The 25,755-nt window shown below is 39.8% G+C and overlaps 1 protein-coding gene across 1 annotated transcript in view; it reads right to left on the bottom strand.

Annotated features, from left to right (window-relative positions):
- Window positions 1-25,755, bottom strand: part of LOC113177229 (uncharacterized) — a 130,525-nt gene that overhangs the window by 37,040 nt on the left and 67,730 nt on the right. Inside the window, 1 exon segment of the mRNA XM_077792274.1 lies at window positions 22,965-24,325. Coding sequence (XP_077648400.1) covers window positions 22,965-24,325 — 1,361 coding nt within the window.

Raw genomic sequence — 25,755 nt, 5'->3', positions numbered from 1 at the left:
ACATGGCCTGGGGACTGTGGGTGATGAGCAGCCTGGCCTCACTGACCATGGGCTGCTGCAGCAGGGACCAAGGGCCTTTGCTGCTCAGGAACAGGGCCCAACTTCATCTCCTGGGGGACCTCCTGGCTAGTGTGTGAGAGGGGAGGACAGTCCTGGGGTTTGGCTCTGTCTTACACTTTCCCCTTTGGCTTCTCCTGAAAGGGCTGAGACGGAGGCCCCAGAGAGCTTGGCAGTGGAGCTGCAGCCGATCATGAGAACCTGTCAGTCTTCACTGCTGCAGGGCTGGTGCCTTCTGGGAAACTGGGGCAGCATGAAGAGCCCCAGCAAACCTGGATTCTTGCCATCAAGTCAGAAAGAGTTCAGAGATTTCACTCAGAGTAATGGGCATAATTTTATTGAAGGGATAGGAGAAGGGAAAGGGGACACTCTTAAGGGAGAGGGTGGGTTCTCCCAGAATGGAGAGAGACAGTGTGCCTCTCCTGCCCTCCAGTATGACTGGAGATCCCTGAGAAGTTTCCAAAGAGTCCTGCCCAGGTTCACCTCTTGACTTTTGACTGACAGCTGCATCGCTTGGAGACCTAGGAGAGGTGTGGATCACAGGAAGCTGCGTGGTATCGTAGCCTGCAGGTAGGGCAAATGTCTCCTTTCCTGGGAGAACCAGAGTCCCCCCAACCTAGACCCTGGCCTGACCCATATTGGGTGAAACTGACGAGAACCCATCTGTCCTCATGTTTACTCACATCAGTTGCTGGGGACAATTGTGATGTGTACAAATTAGAACAATCAACCAGCTTTTACTGGGTGTATCTCAGGGAATACCACCAGGAATTACGGTATAGATCTGAAGGTACTCTCAGCACAGATTGATTTGAAATTTTTAAACTCCCTAAAAGGGAGCATGGTCCAGTGATCCGTGGGAGGAATGAGTGAGTTCACTTAGCAGTGATGTCATGGACATGTATCACTGACACAGAAAGGAAGTCACCACCAGGTCAAGAAAGCACAGCAGACCTACGTTCAGAGCTCAGACGTTGATGTTTTTCAGATTAATGTGCTTATTTTCTATGAGTTGTGGTACAAGATGGAGTCCCTCTTTATGCATTAACTTATTTCACTTCTTTGAAGTGAATAAAAACATTTTTGTATTTCAGCATTTGAATCTTAGAAAGTGGTATCTCAAGGATTTACTATTCATTATAAAAATGAAATTTAGTGTTTAAGTTAAAATAATTTCTTCCTTCATGGTGATATTCCAAAATTTTTAATCTAAACTATATTTAAGAATGTTTAGCCACACATTATTGCAGTGCCAGTTATTATATAAATACGAAATGTCTCAAAAAATTAAATACTTGGAGGGAAATCTCATAATCAGAACAAGGAGGAATTAATATTTTGGCAGTTTCTTAACGCAAACTAATTCCCTTTGTTTAATGACCAATGCTAACTTTCCTATCCCCTGCCTATGGGTACCCAATATCTGGTCTATGAAAACTCTAGAAAAAGAGACCCCGTCTTTATCCCTTCTGCCTGTCTCAAGAGACACTTCCTTTTGCTTCTTGGTTAAAGGGGATATTAGTTCATAAATAATTCTGGGGGAAAAAAAACACCCTGGCAAGTGGTTAATCTAGATAAGAACTATAAAAATCCTTGTTTTTGCTATATTTTTATGTGTATTTATGTGCAAATGTGTATTGTATATTGTCTACATGGCACCAAATTGGGTTATAAATAATGAGCACTCATAAAATTAAAAAGACAGATCCAAATACTTTCTAGCTCATGTGACTTAAGTAAACCTTTAACAAAAGTCAATTTAAATTGATTTAGAAATAATAATAAGAGTAAAGTTGTGGCTGGGGATATGGCTCAAGTGGTAGCTGCTTGCCTAGCATGCGTGAGGCACTGGGTTCGACTCTCAGCATCACATAAAAATAAAATAAAGATATTTAAAAAAAAGAGTAAAGTTGTCTTAAAAATAACCACAAATTTTTCTAGGTGATCAGCTAATCAAGAATGTGTTTTCTATAATGTTTAATGTATAATGTCCATTGCCTTTAGTATGTTTCCTTGTAAGAGAAAGATGGTTTAAAATGTTAACTGTGCTCATGACATTGTGGTTTTTATGTGTAACCTAAAATTTACTGTTAAAAAGAGGTTTGGTATAAATTGGATTTATAAATGTATTAGAGAATATTATCTAATAGATTTGCAAAATTAAAATGCTAAAATATCAGCTGCTAAATATAAATTCAAATAATTTCGCTTATTAAACTCAATAATTTGGGTCTACTAATCTGGGTTCCCAAACACCAAGCTGCACTTAGCTCCAGTATCTGCTAGGGGCAATACTTTCTGTACAGAGCTTGGGGACCAGTGGATGGCAAGTTCCACATGTCCCCACATGTCCCCACAGGGTGGGCACCTTGGCTGGATTCCTAGTCATACTGGAACAAAGTCTCTTCATCCCCCCAGAGTAAGACAAACCATCTTTCATTTGCACAGCCTTGAAGCCAGCCTCAGCAAAGGCAAGGTGATAAACACTCAGTGAGACCCTGTCTCTAAATAAAATACAAAGTAGGGCTGGGATGTGGCTCAGAAGTCGAGTGTCCCAGAGTTCAATTCCCAGCACACACACACACACCCCAAAATCACAGTGAGATGCTACTATTCATCTATACAATGTCTAAAAACCAAAAAGACTGACAACTCTGAGTTTTGGCAAGAACATGAGGATGTGGAGGAACTGGACTTCTCCTGGATTGCTGAGACCACTTGAAAGACCGCTTCTTAAAAATATCAAACAGAAGCCTAGGATTTCACTCAGCCATTCCACTTCTAGTTAAATGAAAGCATGTGCCACAGAAAGACTTGAACCAGACTTTTGTGTTTTTTGTACCAAGTATTGAACCCAAGGGCAATTAACCACTGAGCCATGTTCCCAGCTACTTTATTATTATTATTATTTTTAAATTTTGAGACAAGTTCTAACTAAGTTGTTCAGGGACTTGCCAAGTTGCTGAGGCTGGCTTTGAACTTGCAATCATCTTGCCTCAGCCTCCCAAGCCACTGGGATTACAGGCGTGCAACACTATGCCCAGCTGTTATCTGTCTTAAGAAAGAAGGAATAATGGCAAGAGAAGACAGCTCACAGTTTTTTCCTCTTGTGCTTTTTTTGTGAGTTTTTCCTAGAAGGAATTGGGAAGCTTTTTCATTTCCCATTTCTTATGGGGATGATTGGGAAATAACCACTGTGTAAAACCGAGTCTATTTGGAGTATAGTTCTTCACTTTTAATTTTTCCAGTACATGTGTCTCCTACCCCAGAGAACATCTGAGTATAGATGTGCTCCAAGGACTGTGGCTGCAGACCATGGTGGGGAATTCCGGCTCTGTGAGAGAGTTCTAAAGGTGGTTGTGAGAGGATGTGCAAACCATGCATTCCAAGTCCTGTCACAACCCCGGAGGACTAAATCAGGAAGCAGTACTGCCTCCCTGGGTATATGCAGCAATTGGAGCTACTGTCTTGGAATTGGAGAAGATGGGTGTAATTGAGCCCACATAGCCCCTTTTAACTCTCCAGTGGCCAGTAAAGAAGCCTGATGGCACCTGGAGCATGATGTGGCTTATCAAGAACTGAATACAGTGGTGCCTTCTTTGAATGCAGCAGTTCTCTCAGTGCTTGACCTCATGGACCAATCCACCTTGCAGTTGGGCACTTTCCACTGTGTGTTGGACCTGGCTAACACTTTCTTCTCAATTGCTCTGGCTCTGGAGAGCCAGGATCAGTTTGTCTTCACATGGGAAGGCCAGTAGTGGACATTTCAACTGTTGCCCCAAGGTTATTTGCATAGCCCAAGTTTGGTGGCCAGTGGACGCAGTCACCCACTGTACGTTTCATTATGTTGATGAGGGGCTGTTGACTTCTGACTCTGATGCAGATTTAGCGCTTGCAGCTCCAGCCTTAGTCACATGGAGACATGTGGCTGGGCAGTAAACACTGCCCAGGTGCAGGGACTTGGCATGTCAGGTTCTTGGGTGTGGTTTGGTTCGGGGAAGACAAGTTGTGCCAGAAGTCATTATTGATGAAATCCAGGCCTATTTGGGACCAACAACGGTTGCGCAATTGCAGATTGATGTGGGCTCATTGGGACATTGGTGACATTTATTCCCCATTTAGCCCAGTTGTGTCATTTCCAGTATGTCCTAGTGAAGACAGGGGCTCAGTGGGGACTGGACGCAGCAGCTGAACAGGGCTTTCAGGCCATAAAGAGCCATCCAGCCAATGCAGGCCCTATAGGCAGTAGACCCAGCTTGCCCGCTTTGAGCTGGATGTCCATGTAATCCAGGATGGTTTGTGTGAGCCGTAGCAGCAGCATGATTCTTGGAAACCAGCAGGTCTGGTCATGGTTGTGGAGGGGTGCAGAGGCTCCTTACACCCGGACAGAGAAGAAGCTTGAGGCCCTGGTGGCCTCAGAGGCCATCTGATGCTGCTGAGGTTTTTGTGTGTACTGTGCATCCTGTGGCAGGATGGGTGTAGAATTGGGCAGTCATCCTGAGGGCAGGGGTAACCTAGACTCCTATACTAGCAAGTGGGGCACAAGTTTGGAACAAAAAGTGCTTTGTCTACCAGTCCCTTGTCCCACGAACTTCAACAGATTCTAGGGCTGGTACGATATGCAACCAAGGAGGCCCCAGATTGTGCTGATGCACCAGAGTCATCAGAGCCATGGCCCTTTAAGGAATGAGCAGCCCCGGAAAGTAACCACACTTGGTACACCTGTGGATTTAGCAGAGGGTCCTCAGCCATGGGACTGCTGTTACTAACAGCCCTCTACTGACACCTTGTGGCAAGATGTGGGAATAGACAGCAGCCAGCAGGTCTTGGCAGTGCATAGACCACGACCCCTGATCGTCTGTACAGAAAGCTGGACTCTTTTTCAGGGGTTAACTTGTGGACTACTACTACATGGAAAGTGGACAACTGGACGTTAGGGCATCGGCATCTGTGGGGTTAAGCCATGTGGCAGGATCTTTGGGCCATAGGTCATGAAAAGGGGATAACTGTATCACAAGTCACTGGCGATGCCCCTGGAGTAGCCCAGGGAATGATGAAACAGGCACTTGGGCACTTGGGCTAGGGTGCCGCGGTTAGAGCGGCGCCTCCTACCAACTTGGCAGGCAGGCTGCATCCGCTTACAGCATGCAGGGGGGTCTGCCTTTAAGGTGGGAGGCCCTGCTAGTGGAGCCTCACCCCTTACACCGGGGAGCCCCAGGTGGCCAGGAAATGAAGTGGTGCATCCCTCTGCCACGATGGCAGGTTGCCTACATTGGCCCTTTACCAAAGGCAGAGTGACCCTATTTGCCTTGGTGGCAGTGGATATGGTACATGCTTGTTTTTTGCCTGGCCCAGTGGCCAAGTGAACCAGCGTGCTACAATTGGCACCTTGACTGTGCTGACAGCCTTGTATGGTCCGCCCATCACAATAGGAAGTGACCAAGGGACTCAAGTTACAGGTCAGAGTGTGCAGTGATGGGCAGCTGAGGAACAGATTCAAGGGAAGCCACGTGTCACCTACCAACCACAGGCTGCAGGCATGACAGAGAGCTATAATGGCCTGTCCAGCAAGGACCCAGTACGGCAGTCAACCCACCTCCCATGAAGGGGTGGGCCCAGCACCTGTAGGTCGTTCTGAGGGCTCTGAATGGGAGTCCTGGTGAGGGGACTAGCTCCTATGGAAGTTTTGCTGCATGCATAGCAGCCCAGTACAGGTCCAGGTGACAACAGAGGGTGTTGTACTTAACCCTGGGTTTGGGAAACAAGTAAGTGTTCTTTTGTCTGCCCTATCCCTGGACTGAATAGGGGGCAAACTGTGATTGGACATGGCCCTGGACAATGAAGGCCCTCCACCTTCATTGGGTAGCCTGTTATCCCCATGAATAAAGGGTTGGAAGCGTGTTCTCCTTGTAACCAGTGAGTGGACCCCCTGGGTACATGTGACTTGGACAGGTCCCGTGGGTAGGACACAGATTTTAAAGGGCCTGTTTGTTATTTCCCTTTGGCCAATTATGAGTTCCTGGGTGCACACTAAGCCCACTGAAGTTCACGCAAAACTGTACAAGTGTGATATCACCACCCAGGGAAGCCACTGTAGGTGGTCACTGTGCTTTCCCAGGATCCAAAGCTGACATTCATTTTCCCAGATGGATGTGATTTTCCTGTCCTAATGCCTGTAACTGCCTTGCCCTTTCATCTGTAGGGGTGTCCTGACCAACACCATTGTGAACTGGACACACAGGCATGCATAGGTGCCTGCTGGGTATACGCTGAAAAGTCTGTGAGTTTTACTGGACAACCCTGGTGAATCCAGTCCGTCCCTGGACAATTGGATATGACTGGAAAAGACTTTTATTGCCACCTCAATATGGGATGAAAGCAGTGGTAACTTTTAGTTATCAGAAGTGATAGGGCTTGGCTTTGGGTTGCGTGATTTTGCGAGTATTATTGTTGCGGCCTGTGGATGCAGGGCTCTGCCCTCCTTGCTAAGGGATCATTATGGATTGTAGATGCCTAGATGTGTGGGTTGTTGCTGAGACTTCTGGTGGGCTATGTTGTGTGTTTAGTGTATAGTCAGCTGGCTAATAGCTATGGCCACTGCCTAAAAAAGAATGACCAAGATTCCCACTATGCCTCATCTTCTTTCAGTTGCCAGATCCTTGAGCCTTGTTTCCTGGGTCAGAGCCTCTGCATGACAACATGCTATGTTCACATAGCTGAAAACCAACTATAAAAACTCCCTCCACAATCCAGTAAAACTGCTGCCTGTGTATGAGCTAACATAAAACCGACATCTGATTTATCCACAGGAAACATGGAAGCCAGAAGAAAATGCCGGCTGCCTGAGATGATCTGTGAAAATGGTTCATTACTCTCTTGACCTGGAAAACCCCACACCATCATGCAAATCAAAGGCTCAAGTATTTGTGTTCACTTTAAGAACACCCATGAAACTGTGCAGGCCATTAAGGGTATCTGAAAAGCTACCGAGTACTGAAATATGTCACTTTAAAGAAGCAATATGTGGCCTTCTGGCATTACAATTGTGGAGCTGGGAGTTGTCCCCAGGCCAAACAGTGGGGCTGGACACAGGGTTGGTGGCCCTAAAAGAGTGCTGAATTTTTGCTGATCATGATTAAAAATGCAGAGTAATGCTCAACTTAAGGGTTTGGGTAGAGATTCTCTGGTCTTTGAACATGTTCAGGTGAACAAAGCAGGCAAAGTGCCTCAGCACATACAGAGCTCATGGCCAGATTAATATTCATACATTAGCTCCCCTGCTGCACTGAGAGGACCCTCACCGAAAAGGAGCACCTTGTTCCTAAAGCAGAAGAGCAAGTTGCACAGAGGGAAAAGATGTCCCAGAAGAAACTGAAGAAACAAAAACATATAGCCCAGGCACTTAAATAACTCATGGCACATAAGAAAATGCAAATGAAAGTAAAAAATGAAAAAAAAGATAATGCAATGTAGTTTTTAAAATTTTGAGAGAAAAGCCCACCAATCTGGAATTCTGAGCCTTACAAACCAGAAATTTTGCTTTCTAAAAGAAAAAAATAAAGATTTTTTTGCTAGTAGACTTGCCTGGCAAGAAACATTTTAAAAATTCTTCAAGCAAAAGAAAAATGATAGCTTTTAGAAGCTCATATCTGCATAAATGGCATCACAGAATAAATAACAGAAAATAAAATAAATGCTTTATTTTTATGTGTGCACTTAAGTGTCTCTGTTCTACCATTGCTAGGTAGGAGTGCTCGGTGTTTGTCACGTCCCTTGGTCCAACATGAAGTTGGCACCTTCTGTTTCCTTGTTGATCTTCAGTCTGCTCTGCCTGTACCAGAGTGGAGTATTGTATACTGGTGTGCTTTCCTCTTCATTTCCACAATGTTTTCTTCATAGATTGGGACATTTTATTTGGAATTTTTATGTTTATATTGATTCTATCTTCTCGGTGAATTGATCCTTTCCAGCACACAATGTCTTTGTCTCCTGTGATGATTTATGACATAAAGTCTGTTTAGTCTCAGAATAGTCACCTCTGTTCCCTTGGGGCTAAAACTTGCATCAAATTTTTCTTCCAATGAAAAAAAGATAATGTCAGCCAAGGCCACAGAGAATATATCACCTGTGACTTTGGTGTTGACAGAGTCGCTGCCCCTGAGGTTTTGAGAGGACTGCAAGTGAGACCAGCCATTGTCCTGGGCTCCATGTGCAGGCCTAGAAGCCATCCAGCAGCCTCAGCTGTGAAGTGTAAGATCTCTGCATGAGTGGGTACTCTGGATGCCTGGACAGATTATGGTCACTTCACCAGGAAGGTAAATGGATCTTTACAGAGGGGAGAGCCTGGGTCTATTAAGGTCACCAGTATTTTGGCAGTACTACAGCATTAACCCTAAACTGGAAAAAATCCCAGAAAAGCTGCCTGGGCTGTGGAGAATGGCCAAAGAGAGCCTGGCCCCTTCCTTGCTTCCAGCCCCTTTTGCTCTTGGGGCCAAAAAGAATTTGGCAGTAGGTTTCAGCATTGTCAGCATATGACCTGGGGACAGACAGAGTCTCTCTTTTTAAAATTTGACAGGACAACCATGTGGCCAGGGGATATCCATCACTGGATCTTAAGCAATCTCTGCTATAACCGTATCCATCAAAGTAAATACCTGGGGAGACAGGCAGAATAAAAAACTGCACCAGAAAAGACAAAAGAAACTAAGGCCAACTCATGTTTGTAGGCTGCATCTGCAAAGGGATCATCAAGGAAGCCTAACAAAAGGATGGAAAGGACTCCCCCACTGCATATCAATATGACTAGCTTCAATGATGGTAGGGAACCCACTTAAAGTAGACAGCACTAGGAAAATAATAATGGAGACAGATCAGTATCAAAAATATCCTGTGTTCCAACCCCTTGAATGCAACCTTGGAGAAAAAAGATTAAGATACAGTTTTTGTACACACTGGATTATCCAACCCTCTCCTAGGATAAGTTTTGTGGTGTAAATTAAATGCACCCACAACATTCATAAAGATTGTTCCAGAATATGAATTTAAGAAAGGATCCAAAACTAGAAAAGGTAAAAAAATATACATATGGAAATACTTTAGTATGAAAAATTACAAGGTAAAAGAAGTGTTTCTGGATAAGAAAGTATTTTGTCTGGTAAAGTAATATTCTTGTGCTAAAGTCCAAGATGAAAGAGGGAAAAACTAAAGATGTAAAGAAGTTGTGAATGTTTAAGTAAGTCACAGAAAGTTTGCAGAAGGTAAATCTCAAAAATTTTGTGTTTGTGATTAAATTGGCTATAATTAGCACAGTTGGCTAAAGTTATTTGAATTTTAGTATACTGATATAAAGCAAAGTCTGAAACATCAATCTCCTTTTATTAAGATAAATTTCTTGTATCTGTTAGGTTTTATTACTGGGTGAAACTAAGTCTTAAAGGAATTAGAGTTTGTACCTGTTTTAAAGTCTTAAATGATTACTTTGTAACTGATCAAGCAAACAACCGTTATTTAGGTTACAACAATATAGTTGACATCCAAAATACATGTGACTAGGTATATGTATGCCTCTCACTATATCTGTCTAAGCCTTGTCTCAGAGTTAGGGACTAAGTTTATAAAGTAAAAGTTTATGTAAGTTTACTGGCAAGATAACAAATAAGTGCTCTCTTTTATACATTGTATCTGACATAGAAGGGCCACACTGTCATTTGAAGACCTGTCTTATATCTGTTTGCTTTGACTAAGGTAATTTGATCCTTAATACTGTTTCCTAAATGTCTGAGATTTAAGGCTATCCTTTGATTTTGGTTAACCCATGCAGACCTGTGATTATTTTTTACCATATACTCTGGATTCTAAATTGTACTTTAAAAGTTAAACTTAGTTAAATCTAAAGCTTAGGAGAGCACTCTGCCAAGTTGGTGTCTCCAAACTAAAATTATCTGAAGCAATAGTCTCAGATGGGTATAGAAATAACAAATTGGGTTGGTATTTATTCCTGTCATTTTCTGTTTTATAGCTGGATAAAATAACCTGTTATCAATAAATTATATATACAATTCTGTTTTACTCTTCACACTGGAATTGGAATTTACATGTATTTTTGAAAGATAATAAGGAGAGCCTGATCTGTTTAAAGGGAACATTGTAAAACATGGAAGCATTTTGGCACTTTTTACCCAAAAAGAAAGTTAAAAGCTCTCTTAGCCTTTCTTTGATTCATGTTTCAGATGTGATGTTGTATAATTTGTGAAGTTCCTTTCCTTACCTGAGATAAGGCTGTGCCACCACCTTACTCCATGTTAGAATGGCTCCAAAATAGTTTAGGCTACAGCTCATCTAAAGTTGTGTTCAAAAGATTGATTTTTGTTGTAAAGATTACTGTGATCTGAAACAGGGGATATAATATATAACTAAGTAAGGTAGAAGATTATAAAAATAATTTTTCTTGGTTCATAGTTATTATACAAACTGAATGTTTTTGCTCTGTTAATTTCATTTTATATTTTCCTTGTAAAGTTTATAACTGTTGCCTGTTAGTATTTTGCAGAGATGGTGTTTCTAAAAAAAACCAACCTGGGTTAATTTGATATAATAAGCCATCATTTATAGGAAAGATAGTATATAATGCTGACTTCCAGTACTAATATAATCCCCAATTAGTGAAAGAGGTAATTGTAAAATTATAGATATTAAAGTTACTCCTTCTTTAAAACTGGAGAACTTGGCTTACTGGGTGTTTACAACTGAAAACTTGGAGTCCAAAGTCAAGTAAAAGGGCCAAGGGAAAAGCAGCCAACGTTTTGGCCCTTGCCTTCTAAGGTCAGCCAGGACCCAGTGAATGATGGGACCCCCTATCTGGGCCCTGCAACTCTGGTGAGTCATTTGATCTGCTGATCAGGGAGATTGCATGGGCCCAGAGAAGACAACCAGTGCACATTTTGCAAACAGAAGGGTCATCAGAGACAGAAATGTCCCTAATGCTTCCAAGAGAAGCCATATATGGACAGCAGGACCCTGACCTCATATCCAGGTAGATGGGACCACTGGTAGAGGAAGCTAAAGGAGGTTTTGTGTATATCCCCAAGAGTGATATGAGGAATCTCAGCCAACTCTTCAGAGTAGATAGAAACAAGGTCAGTTTTGATCAACTTGCTTTTAAACACCTGGCAGGAGAGTATAGCCTCAGCAGTCCTACATGGACATTTAAAAGGAAAAATGTAACTTATGATGTACACTTGTGTCAGCCCTGCCAAAAGTAAGTAGGGCTGGAGAATATAAAGTAAGGGTTCTTGTGTGGGAATGCCTTATAATAATGATCTCGAAGGACTCTAGATAGTCACAGTTTGTCCTGAATTGATTTGAGTCTAATCTCAGACAATAAATCTTCCTAACTTCCTACTCTGATAAAATTGATCTATTTTTCACTGATATAATCATGAGTTCCTATGTTTGTGGTTTTCTGAGCCTGGCTGAAATACTTATTGATTTTGTGCTAATTGTTTACAAAAAAGTAATGATTTGCTGTCTTTATTGTTGTCTTAGCATGATCCCTGCCCTATGTATGCCTTTGTCCACTCACCTGCCACCTCACATCGTGGATGTCTGGCAATGAAGACAGGCAATGAGGATACTCAATTTACACAGGGTAATGTTTCTTTTAGCTATAATATAGAAGCAAAATATGGACGGCTATGATGATAAATGTTCTTCACTGTCCACGCCCCCTCTGATAGAGAACAAGGACTCTGGGTCACTTCCTCCAACTTTTCCCCCTTTCAGCAAGAAGCAGTTTGGAGATGTTGTCGCCCATCTTTCCATAGAAATGACATGTAGAACTTGACAGTGGGGAAATGCAACAGTGGTCTACTTTGTGCTTTAAATACAGCCCTTCCTGTTCTGCCACTACAGCTTATTTTTTTATCTTTATTTTATTTATTTATTTTTATGTGGAGCTGAGGATCGAACCCAGTGCCTCATGCATGCTAGATGAGCACTCTACCACTGAGCCAAGACCCCAGCCCCACTACAACTTATTTTTAAATGAATGTCTTTCTCTTCCTCTCCTCCTAATCTCTCCCCCTCCCTAATATCAGGGGAAACATGATTACCTTTCTTCCCCATTCTAGGCTGATTTTTCTGTCCTTGAGTGCACACCCATCAAAGGAAAAAATAATGCAGACTCTGGGGATGGCATCACAAGAACTCAGAATTGACTATCTCCCAAATTTAACAAGTGAATTAAAACTCCAACAGAGAACACGTGGAATGTAGCCCTTAAATCACCTCTATAAAAGCCCCCTATTCCTGTGGATGGAGAATCGCTGTCTTTGGGACAAGAGTCCCCTGTGTTTCTCCTTTGTGAGCAAAGCAATAAACATTCTTTTCTTTCTTTTCAAAAAAAGAAAAATTATTTAAGGAAAAACTGGGCTTCAAAGGACACAGGTGAATTTGTACCCTGAGCAGTTTGTTGTGAGTAAACAACCTCTCAAGAAATGCTAGTAGAGCTATGAAGCATAAATGAAAGGATAAAAAAGACAGTTCCTTGAGCCCATGTGAAATAACAAGAAAAAATGGTAAATTCAGCCACACAGGTAAATATGCACTCTAATACCACAGACATTCTAGTTTCCTATTTTTATTTTTTAAAAAAATATATAAGTATAAAAACAATACATAAAATTTACGTTGAATGACACCGTGAGAGTCCCTTTTCTATTGCTCTAAGAAAATACCCAAGGCTAGTTACTTTATAATAAAAAAGTCATTTACTCAAAACTTCAGAAGGCTGAAAGTCCAGGATCAAGATGATCTGGATTCCTTCAGTTTGGCCTCTGGGGAGTACACACTTTGTTATGTCACAGTATGCTGTGTGATATTGTGTTGGGAGGATGGGAAAGAAAAAATCATGTGGACAGACATAAAGCCAGAAAGCAGAGAGGCAATTACATAACAGGGTGACTACAGCTATTCATAATGCACCATGTACTTAGAGGTAAAAAATAGCCTCAAATTTCTCCCCATAGTAGAGAAAAATATCTGAGGTGAAAGATGTGCTAATTACTGATTAGATTATATAACACATACATGTATTTGTGATGTGAAAGCATTACACACGTGTGCACCTCCTGGATTTTGTACGTTAGATCCAAAAGGCAAGGAAGACACTCAATTTACACAGGATAATGTTTCTTTTAGCAATAATATGGAAGCAAAAGCAAACGTGATAGTTGAGAAAGAAAGAGAAGAAATTACATCACCAGATTGGGTAAACACCAACACCTGAAGCCCTGTAGCTGGCAGTCCTGGGGCAACACTTCAGGGTCCTGACTGGAAGTCCCAGGCAGAGCATCCTCTCCACAGGTGAGACTCTGAGATCTTATTCCCAGTGGGGCTCTTTAAATACAAGTTAGAGGCCTAGTGATCCCCTCAAGGACACTTCCTCACTCTACAAATACTGGCCAGATCCCTGAAGGGAGGAAGTGCTATGGCCTTGAGATGAGTTCATGACTCTGCAGAGGTGCAGGGCCTATAGAAGTATTGTCACTCTTTAAAGTAAGATGTTAACGTTGAAACTGAAGATATGTAAATCTGGGGCTTATTTTCATATCCTTATATCATTCCTATAACTCTCTTAATTTGTTCATCATTACAAACAGAAAAAATGTGTAAAGAGTTGATTTATGCAAATGGCAATTCCCAAATACAGTTTGAATAAAATGTGTGAAAGGATTAATGGAGATGTGGATATTAAGGCACTATTTACCCAATATTATGTTTTACTGATGCATAGATCCTCTAGTAAAGTGGAATAGTGTGATATCTGACATAATTATCTGATTCGTTACATGACAGTGTTGACATTTACTTTTGTTTAGTAAAAAATTGCATATATAATGTGAATACAAGTAAAAATTCACTGTAAACTGGGAATGGTGGCCCATGCCCGTAATCCTTATCCTGTAATCCTTGGGTGGTTGAATAAGGACTTTCACAAGTTCAAAGCCAGCTACAATGATTTAGCAAGACCCTGAGCAACACAGTGAGATATTGTCTTAAAATAAAAAATAACAAAGGGCTGGGGATGTTCCTCAGTGGTTATGTATCCCTCAGTTCAATACACAGAACAAAAAATGGAAATTTAGTACAAAATCCCCCCAATACATTTTTATTTTGTTTTTATTTTAATTTTAAAATTCTTTTCAGATATATATGACAATAGTGTATTTTTACATATTATACATACATGGAGTGTAAGTTATTCTAATTAGGGTCCATTCTCATGGTTGTATATGATGGTGAGATTTACTGTCGCATATTTATATATAGGTATAGGAAAGTCATGTTGGATTCATTCCACTGTCTTTCCTATTCCTATCCCATCTCCCTCTCTTCATTCTTCAGCCAAATCCACTGAACTTCTATTCTCCCTTCACCCCACTGCTTGCTGTGTGTTATCATTCACATATCAACATTTCAACTGGATTTCTAGGATTGGCTTATTTCACTTAGCATGATAATCTCCAGATCCATCCCTTTATTGGCAAATTCATAAAGTCATTCTTTTTTACGGCTGAGTAAAATTCCATTGTGTATATATACCATATTTTCTTTATCCATTCATCTGTTGAGGGCACGTAGGTTTGTTCCATAGCTTAGCTATCATGAATTGAACTGCTATAAACAGAGGCCGTGTATCTGTGGTATGCTGATTTTAAGCCCTTTAGGTATATAGCAAGGAGTAGAAAAACTAGGTTGTTTTAGTCACCCTTTTGGCTACTATGACTAAACTACCTGACAAGAACAACTTTAGAGGAGGAAAAATTTATTTGGGGCTCAGTTTCAGAGGTCGCAATTCACAGATGGCAAACTCCATTCCTTGGGGCTTGAGGTGGGGCAGAATATCATGGCAGAAAGATGTGGCAGAGGGAAGTGGCTACATGATGATCAGAAAGCAGAGAGAGAGAGACTTCACTTGCCAGATGCAAAATACATACCTCAAAGTCATGCCCCAAATGACCCACCTCCTCCAGCCACATCCTACCCAACTTCAGTTACCACTCAATGAATTCCATTAGTGGATTAATCCACTTACTGGGTTAAGCCTCTCATAACTCAATCATTTCTCCTCTAAACCTTCTCACATTGTCTCATAATTTGAGGGATATCCAAACCATAACCCTCTGCCCCTGCCCCCAAAGCTTATGAACATCTCACATTGCAAAATACATTTAGTCCATTCGCAAGGGTCCCCATAGTCTCAACATTTCCAAGGTTGCCCAAAAATTCAAGTTCAAAGTCTGCTCTGAGACTCAGGGCAAGCTTACACCAAAAGCACCTGTAAAACTCAACAGCTATTTATAAGTACCCAATATATAAAGGTACAGGTAAACATTTCCATTCAGAAAAATAGAGGCATAAAAAGAAGGCTTATGATGAAAGCAAGACCAAAATCCATCTGGGCAAACAAATCCTGCAGTTCTGTGTCAGCATCTGGAGCACATGGTATGGTGTCCTCTTAAAAGGGCTTGTGTAGCTCTACCCCTGTGGCCTTGTATGTCGTAGCCCAAGTGGCTTTTCTGTTAGTTTGTCTGCCTGACTCCTGCAGCTTCCCTCAGTGGACATTCCGTGATTACTTACATTTCTCAATCTTGGGGGTCTCCACTGCAGCTTGGGCTTCATCCTCCCTTCCCCATGCATGGCCCTGAGGGGTTGTCCAAGGGACTCTGACCCTGCTAAACATTTCATGGCCTCCCAGGCCTTCCTTTGAGATTTGGTGGAAGCCTTCATGTCCCCCAACTCTAGCACCCTTCATTCCTCAGAACCAGCACAATGTTGTTGAAACCAAGGTCTGCCACCCTCTTGAGCAGTAGCCAAGCATCCAGGGACCCTGGCTGCATTGGCCTTCAAGTGCCTTCGTGGTTGAGCAAGTTGGAAAAACTTCCTAGCCCCCCCACCCAGACAAGAAGGGTGCCTCCCTGGTGTCTTCTCAAGGAATTTTTACTTTTACTCCCCCAAGTTGGAGATGGCTGTGGTCTTACCAATTCCTGGGATGCCCTCAAGCCATTTTTTTTTATAGAGTATGGGCAAAGACTTTGCATCCTTTAGTGGCAGTAAGGTCCTTAACAACTGCAACTTCTTTAGCCCCAGTTCTACTCCTTCCTTTAAAGTCCAAGGTTCTCAAATATTTCTGCTCCTGAATATTACAATAAATTTGACCAAAAGCCACCTGAACTACCCATGCCACTTCCTGAATGCCATGCTCCCTAGTTTTTAGTTTGATACAATCCCATTTATTGATTCTTGATTTCACTTCTTGCGTTTTGGGAGTCTTGTTGAGACAGTTCCTAAGCCAACATGATGGAAATTTGGGCCTACATTTTCTTCTAGAAGAATCAAGAACTCTGGTTGAATGGTTTTGTCCTTGATCCATTTGAGTTGTGTGCAGGGTGAAATACAGGTTAAATTTTATTCTGCTACACATGGATTTCCAGTTTTCCCAGCACCATCTGTTCAAGAAAATATCTTTTCTCCAGTGTATGTTTATGGCACATTTGTCTAGTATAATATAATGGTATTTATGTGGGTTTGTCTGTGTCTTCTCTTCTGTTCCATTGGTTTTCATGCCTCTTTGGGTGCCAATACCATGATGTTTTTGTTACTTAGATTAGTGGTCTAATTTAAGGCCTGGCATTGCAATGCCTCCACTTCACTTTGCATGCTGAGAACTGCTTTGTCCATTCTGGGCCTTTTGTTTTTCCAAATGAGTTTCATGACTGCTTTTTCTATTTTTATGAAGAACATCATTAACATCTTAATAGGAATTGCATTCAATCTGTTTAACACTTTTGGTAGTATGGCCATTTGGGCAAGATTAATTCTGCCTATCCAAGCAAATGGGAGATCTTTCCAACTTCTAAGGTCTTTGATTTTTTGCTTTAGTGTTCTGTAGTTTCCATTGTCGAGGTCTTTTACCTCTTTTGTTAGATTGATTCTCAAGTACTTTTTTGAGGTTATTGTGAATGAGATAGTTTTCTCTTTCAGTTGATTCATCATTGATGTGCAGGAATGCAATTGATTTATGGGTGTTAATTTTATTTATTTATTTTTTTAAAATTTTATTTATTTTTTTAGTTCAGCAGACACAACATCTTTGTTTGTATGTGGTGCTGAGGATCGAACCTGGGCCGAATGCATGCCAGGCGAGCGCGCTACCACTTGAGCCACATCCCCAGCCCCGGTTGTTAATTTTATATCCAGCTACTTTGCTAAATTTATTTATGAGTTCTAGATGTTTTCTGGTGGAGTTTTTAGGTCTGCTAAATACAGGATCAAGTCATCGGCAAATAAGGATAGTTTGATCTCTTCTCTTCCTATTTATATTCCTTTATTTATTTTTTCCTAATGCTCATGGTAGAGTTCCAAGAAATGGTGAAAGAGGGCATCTCTGTCTTATTCCAATTTGTAGAGAGAATGCTTTCAATTTTTTCTCCACTCAGAGATGTTGACCTTGCGTGTAGCATATTTAGCTTTTACAATGTTGAGGTATGTTCCTACGATCCCTAGTTCTCTTAGTGTTTTCATACATGAAGGGGTGCTGGGCTTTGTCAGATGCTTTTTCTGCATGTATTGAGATAATCATGTGATTCCTATCTCTTAGACTGATGTGATTAATTATGTTTATCGATTTCCATAGTTTCCAACCTTGCATCCCTGGGATGAACCCACTTGATCATGGTGCACTATCTTTTAAATACATTTCTGTATGCAATTTGCTAGTATTTTATAAATGATTTTTGCATTTATGTTCATCAGGGAATGGGTCTAAAATTTTCTTTCCTTGATGTGTCTTTGTTGGTATCAATGTGATACTAGCACGAAACGAGTTTGGAAGGATTCCCTCTTCTCTTTTTTGTTTTGGATACTGGGACTAAACCCAGGAGCACTTAACTACTGAGTCACATCTCCAGCTCCTTTAAAGAATATTTTATTTAGAGAAAGGGCCTTACTAAATTACTGAGATTATAGGTGTATGCTACTATGCCTGGATCATTTTTTTCCATGAAATAATTTGATGAGGATTGGTGTTCTTCTTTGAAGGTCTGGCACAGCTCAGGGAATCCATCTGGCCCTGAGCTTTTCTTTGTTGGTAGGCTTTTGATAGCATATTCAGTTTCCTTGCTGGACATAAATCTGTTTAAAATTTCTGTGTCCTGATTCATTTTGTGTGGGTCTATATATCTAGGAATTTGTTGAAGTCTTCAAGATTCTCTATTTTATTGAAATACAAATTTTCAGAATAGGTTTTCATTCTCTTTGGTATTTCAATAATGTCCATGATGATACTTCCTTCTTCATCATGGTTTTAGTAATTTAAAAAAAAATTTCCCTCATTCTCTTGGCTAACTTGGCTAAGGGTTTATCAATTTTGCTTTTTTTTCCCCCAAGAGTCAACTTTTTGTTTCATTGATATTTAAATTTTGTTTCAATTTCATTGACTTTGGCTGGTTTTAATTATTCCCTCTCTTCTCCTGCTTTAGATATTCTTATCTATCTAGACCTGTTAGGCTTTGTGTGTGTGTCTGTGTGTGTGTGTGCGCACGTGACTTTGTATTCTTTTAATGAATGAATTTCATGCAACCAACTTTCCTCTTAGAACAACCTCCAGTTTCCAGAGATTTTGATATACCATGTCACTATTCTCACTTACCACTAAGTATTTTTTGTTTCCCCTCTGATTTCTTCTGCTATCCATTGGTGATTTAATATCATATTACCTAGTCACCAGGTGTTAAAGTAGCTTCTATGTTTTATCATTGATATCTAATTTCATTCCATTATGATCTGATAAAATGCAAGGTAGTATCTCTATTTTTTTTATTTGCTAAGCATTGTTTGTGGTCTAAGATATAGTCTATTTTAGAGAAGGATTCATGTGCTGCTAAAAAAGTGTATTTAGTCTTTGATGGATAAAACATTCTATATAGTCTGTAACGTTTAAATTATCAAAATTTCTTTTAAGTTCAACAGCTCCCTTCTTTAGTTTTTATTTGGAGGATCTATCCAGTGGTGAGAGAGGAATGTTAAAGTCACTCAGTGTGATCTATTTGATTCTGAAATTGAGAAATTTTTTTGTGGTGCTGGGGATCAAACCCAGGGCCTTGTGCATGTGGGGAAGCACTCTACCAACTAAGCTATATCCCCAGCCCCAAGAAGGATTTTCTTTTATGTACATAGATGCTTCATTATTTGGGGGCATAACTATTTAATACTGTTATATCTTGATGATATACAATTCCCTTAAGTAGTATGAAATGCACCTATTTGGCCATTCTGATTAACTCTGGCTTGAAGTCCACTTCTTCTGATATGGGAATAGAAACCCCTCTTATTTACAAGATCCATGTGAATAATGTTTATCCCATTCTTTTACATTGAGTCTGCAGATGTCTTTGCTTATGAGGTGAGTCTCCTGGAGACAACATATTGTTGGGTCTTGTTTTTAAATCCAATCTGCTAGTCTATAGCTTTTTGATTGATTTTTACAATGTTATTACTGAGAAATACTTTTTATTGCTCACCATTTTTATTTATGATTTTTAATTTGAATACTTTCTCCTTTGATATTCTTCTAGTGTAATTCCTCCCTTTGCTGGTTTTCAATTTTATTTTTCTACATTGTATAGGTATTCTAAATTCTTCATGAAGCATTTTCTTGAATATGTCTTATAGTACAGGCTTTCTAATTGTGAATTCTCTTAACTTTTACTTACCATGGAAGATTTTTATTTCATCATCAATTCTGAAGCTTTATTTTGCTGGGCATAATAGTCTAGGTTGCTATCCATTTTCTTTCAGAGTGTGGTGTATATTATTCCTGGACCTGCTAGCCTTTAGAGTCTGGACTGAGAAATCAACCAATACTTGGATTGGTTTCCCTTTAAATATGATCCGTCAGCTTTTCTGGCAGCCTTTAAAATTCTATCCTTATTTTGCATGGCAGGCCATTTCATGATAATGTGCCTTGTGTCAGCATGTTTTAATTTTGCATATTTGGAGCTTTGTAGGCCTGTATTTGATTTTCCATTTAATTTTTAAGATATGGGAAATTTTCAGATATATTTGAGAACATCGTGCATTACTTTAGTTTGTATCTGAGCCTTCATTTATCCCATAAATCTTATATTTGGTCTTTTCATGTTGTCCCAAATTTCCTGGAAGTTCTGTTCATTGACTCCTAACATCTTTTCTTCAGAGTCAATCTTATGCTCAAAATTACATATTTTGTTTTTCTTGTGTGGAACTCTATCTTCCAAATAGTCTATTCAGCCAGTGATGCTTTGGGTTGAATTTTTAATTTGGCTTATTGATTCCATAATTTTGAGGATTTCTCTTTTTTAATTTATTAAATATTTATTTTTTTAAGTTTAAACAACACCTTTATTTCACTTGTTTATTTTTGTATGTGGTGCTGGGGATTGAACCCAGGGTCTCGCACGTGCAAGGTGAGAGCTCTACTGCTGAGCCACAACCCCAGCCCCAAATTTTGAGGATTTCTGCTTGACTTTTTCCCCAAATCTCTCTTCATTGAAGTGATCTTTCACTTCCTGTATTTTCTGATTACACTCTTTACATTGTCCTTTGCCACATAGATCAGTTTAAGTATGAACTTTCTAAACCCCTGCTCTGGCATTTCTTCCACTGTAACATCAAAGAATTATGCTATTGTAGTATTATGCTTTGCTTGTGATGTTTTGTTCCCTTGCTTATTCATATTGTTTGTGTGTCTACCCATCTAACAGTATGGATTTTATGCAGCTGAGTTTCCACCCTGTAGACTTATAGTGTCTTTGAAGGTTTTCAGTACCTCACAGCTTAGGGGTGTTGTGATGAGATTACAATAAATCACCAAGTCGATATTAAAGCAGGAGAAGAAAACTTGATTCATTAAGTGGTAGTCTGGATTTACCATCAGATGGGCCAAGGATAGATTGCAAGTCTACAACCTTTGACCCCCTCCTAGAGTTTGAATATACCTTTATAGTCCAAAACCATATTGATTATAAGTGGCTGTTACTACAATTCAAAACCATAAACTAATATCATGAGATCTAAAATCATAAGAAGGGGAGTGGGTCAAAATGTCCCTAGTTGAGTATAAGTTAAAGAATGATTACTAATGTTTAGATAATCTCTGACAGGGTACATTGCCCAAAAAATACAGGAATCAAAAAGAGAACAATTTTACATATTATAAGAATTTTTTTTTTTTTTTTTTTTGCCAAATATACTATGCTATGCCACAACTGATGAATACAGAGGCAGGTGTTCCCACAGGAGAAGCACTTCTTACATGATGTGGAGTCTCAGGGTAAAATGGAGTCTGTTTGGTCATTTCCTATATAGCCTGGCCCATAACAGGGGGGAGACAAACAATATACAGCATTAGAGCAAATAGTTCCTGTTTTGATGTCTACAATGCTATTTATCACAATAAACAGAAATGATGTGATGTGATTTTGTCCACATTAAAAACAGTAAGTTTTCAAAAGGGTTTACAATTTTCATGGTGAACGGGGAGAAAATGGAAGCAATCGTAGTATGGGGTGTTATGAGGGGGGAGAGAAGATAGAAGAAATAAATTAAAGGAAGTGTGAAAGAGAGAATAGACTTTCGCTATTAGCAGAATTAAAGAAAGAGACTCAAGGAAAATAGATAAGTGAGAAAAAATATGTAAATAAAAATAAGTTAGAACTAAAAGAATACAAAACCAAAATATGCTAATCAAACAGCCCTCAAAATGCCAAGCCATGAAAACATAACTACCTCCAAAAAATGCTAGAAATGAGAAGCAGAGACAAATATGCATATGTATAATTGTCCATGAATCAATCACAGTAAACAAAATTTTAAAAAAAATTTAAAGGTTTTATTGAAAACTTTAAAAAGCTGTTTCCATTGGAGTTCAAAAAATTCTTGGCTTCCCTTCTCAGCAGTGTTGGGTGGGAGGTGGGCTGGAGTGTGATGTTTGTGCCACACACAGGGAGGGGTCATTGGTGTCTGAGAGATCCTGAAAGCAGAGATCCTGGAAGTGAAATTTAGGCTGAGGTTGGCTCCATGTTCTTTTTTGAATGGTGATTGACCTGAAGATTTTAAATCAGTGTACCTACAGGTCCCAGCAGTTGCCAGTCCATGGTGAGGGACTGAACTCCAGTATCTCCCCTCGTTTCCCTTTTGTCTAAGGCACCAATCTTTTGTCCCCTCCATCACCCACTGACCCCATTTTCCTATTCTCTGGGGTTTGATCTCCAAACTCAATCACCCCCACTCCTGTCCTTTCAAATTCCTGGGCAGGCAAGTCTCTCCCAGGTTGTCCAGTGAACTGCTGGACTCAAGGAGAGAAGGCAACAGGGTGGGTTTCCATGACCTGTATCACCCCCTGTAAACCCGTTTGTTCTCATCACTTAGGCACTCTCTTTGTCATGTGATGTGGGTCTGCCTGGCTTGTAGTTTAGGTCCAGGTTGGGTTTCCCTGGAATAGGCTCCCCCAGGTGCCAATTCCCACAGCACAGCTGCAAAATGGCTCCCTCCTCTGTCCTGTGCAGGGAGTTAGAGGGAAGTAGCTTCTTTCCTGCCCTAGGATACTGATACTATGCACATTATACCTTTCAGGTTAGTATAACAGTGACTGATCTCTGATCTTTCTGTACCCAGACATGCTACATGCCTCCTAAAAATGTGGGCTCCTTTAAAGCCCTTATCCCTCTAATTTGCTTGAGGAGGGGCTACGTAACTGGTGCTAGGGATTTCTTCCTTATTTGATTGCATCCAACCTCCTGAGTCATCCATCTGCTTACGAACTCTCTCTGTTCTTTAAGATTTGTGTTTCATTAAAACCTCTGCCCTATTCTTAACATTGTAGGGCTTCTCTCCTGTATGGAGTCTCTGGTGTTGAGTAAGCAATGATCTTCGAATAAAAGCTTTAGCACATTCTCCACATTTGTAGGGCTTCTCTCCAGTATGAATTTTCTGGTGATCTTTAAGACATGATCTTTGATTAAAACCTTTGCCACATTCTGTACATTTGTAGGGCTTCTCTCCAGTATGAATTATCTGGTGTTCCATAAGAAATGATCTTCGAATAAAAGATTTGCCACATTCTGGACATTTATAGGGCTTCTCTCCTGTATGAATTCTCTGGTGTTCCTTAAGATTTGTTATTTGATTAAAACCTTTGCCACATTGTTCACATCTGTAGGGCTTTTCTCCACTATGAATTCTCTGGTGTTCTTTAAGATTTGACGTTTGATTAAAACCTTTGCCACATTCTTCACATTTGTAGGGCTTCTCTCCAGTATGAATTCTATGATGTTCGGTAAGAAAGGAGCTTTTAGTAAAGGCTTTGTCACATACTTTACATTTGTAGGGCTTCTCTCCAGTATGAATTCTCTTATGTTCTTTAAGATATGATCTATGATTAAAACCTTTGCCACATTCTTGACATTTGTAGGGCTTCTCTCCACTATGAATTATCTGGTGTTCAGTAAGAAATGATCTTCGATTAGAAACTTTGCCACATTCTTCACATTTGTAGGTCTTCTCTCCAGTATGAATTCTCTGGTGTTTTTTAAGATTTGATGTTTGATTAAAATTTTTGCCACATTCTTGACATTTATAGGGCTTCTCTCCAGTATGAATTCTTTGGTGGCAAATAAGATACGATCTTTGATTAAAAGCTTTGTCACATCCTCCACATTTGTAGGGCTTCTCTCCAGTATGAATTCTCTGGTGTTGAGTAAGCAATGATCTCCGAATAAAAGCTTTGCCACACTCTCCACACTTGTAGGGCTTCTCTCCAGTATGAATTCTCTGGTGTTCAGTAAGCAATATTCTTCGTTTAAAATCTTTGCCACATTCTTCACATCTGTAGGGCTTTTCTCCAGTATGAATTCTATGGTGTTCAGTAAGAAAGGAACTTTTAGTAAAGGCTTTGTCACATACTTTACATTTGTAGGGCTTCTCTCCAGTATGGATTCTATGGTGTTCTTTAAGATATGATCTTTGATTAAAACCTTTGCCACATTCTTTACATTTGTAGGGCTTCTCTCCAGTATGAATTATCTGGTGTTCAGTAAGCAATGATCTTCTATTAAAACCTTTGCCACATTCTTCACACTTGTAAGGCTTCTCTGCAGTATGAGTACTTTGGTGTTGAGTAAGGACTGAAATTTTTTTTAAGACTTTGGCACATTCTTTACGTTTGTAGGATCTGTCTCCAGTACAAATTATCAGGTGTTCAGTGCCAAGTGAGCTTTTTTTCCCCTCAGTGCTATGATGTCTGAGACATTTAGAAAGGGTTGAGTAATTGTTAATGACTCTGCCACATTCTTTAGATTTGCAGGGTTTCTTTCCAGCATAAATCCTCGGATGTTTAACAGGAGGTGATCTTTGATTAAAAATTTTGCCACATTCTTTAAATTTGTGGGGTTTATCAATGTCATGGTATCTGTGGGGTTTAGAAAGGGTTGAACAATGAAATGCTTTGATACATTCTTTAAACCCATAGAACCCCCTTCCAGTATAAATTATCTTCTAGAGAGTAAGTTTTGCAATTTGATGAAGAGCTCCTTCACACACCTTACACTTGCAAGGTTGGTTTTGCCTATGAATATTTGAATGGGTAGTAAGTTTTGAGCACTGAAGTAAGGCTTTCCCACATTGTTTATCTATGTAAAGGGTCTTGGAAAAGTGAACATATAAATAATTTATTGCAACCAATACTAAATTTTCATGAGTGTCTCTATATTCAAAATTTTTATCACAAATAAAAACACACTGGTAATTAACCATGGTAAAGACCTGGCTAAAGGTGTTACTTGTTTCATTATGTATGTAGTATACTTTCCATAAATCTATATCTGAATGTTCATTAAACAATAGTGGGTAAGTAAGGACCTCCCTAAAATTATTATAATTGTATGTTTGAGCAAAAGGAGAAATTATTGCTTTACTGCAGAATAACACTGTGTAAAGGAACTCTCAAAAGGATCACTTTTAGAAATTTGTCCTTAACTTTTTAAAATTTGTTCTTATTATTATACATGACAGTAGAATGCATTTTGACACATCATACATAAATGGAATATAACTTCTCATCCTTCTGGTAGTACATGATGTAGAGCTACAATGAATGTGTAATAATATATGCATATACAGTAATAATGTCTAATTCATTCTATTGTCCTTTCTAGCCCTATGTCCCCTCCCCTCCTTTCACTTCCTTCTGATAATCCAAAGTATCTCTATTCTTCCCTAGTCGCATCCCCACCCCCCATATTGTGTGTCCTTTACTTCTGAATCTCTTATCTACTCAATTGTTTGACTAGAACTTTAACTCAATGCATTTGAAATTGGTCAAGTTAAAAATGAAAGCACGGAATAGATCTCTTTTCAAATTTTCCACATTTCCTTTCAGAGGAAATGGAAGTTTCAAAAATTGTTGTGGATGTATTCTTAAAGACATACATAGCTCCTCAAAATAACTGGCATAAATTGAATTCTTCTCTGTTGTGTTAAATGTTCTGGATGTCTATTGGCAGTTACATTAAATTACAAATAGTCACTGCTAATTGGCTTTGTCCTTTGTAATGATTTCTAACCTTCACGCTCACTTTAAGTTTCCCATATTTTTCTTAGTTG

Source organism: Urocitellus parryii, chromosome 13 (assembly GCF_045843805.1).
Source record: "Urocitellus parryii isolate mUroPar1 chromosome 13, mUroPar1.hap1, whole genome shotgun sequence".
In the NCBI taxonomy this organism is placed as follows: domain Eukaryota; kingdom Metazoa; phylum Chordata; class Mammalia; order Rodentia; family Sciuridae; genus Urocitellus; species Urocitellus parryii.
The sequence above is the reverse complement of the archived record's forward strand: the minus strand, read 5'-3'. Positions and strand labels throughout refer to the sequence as shown.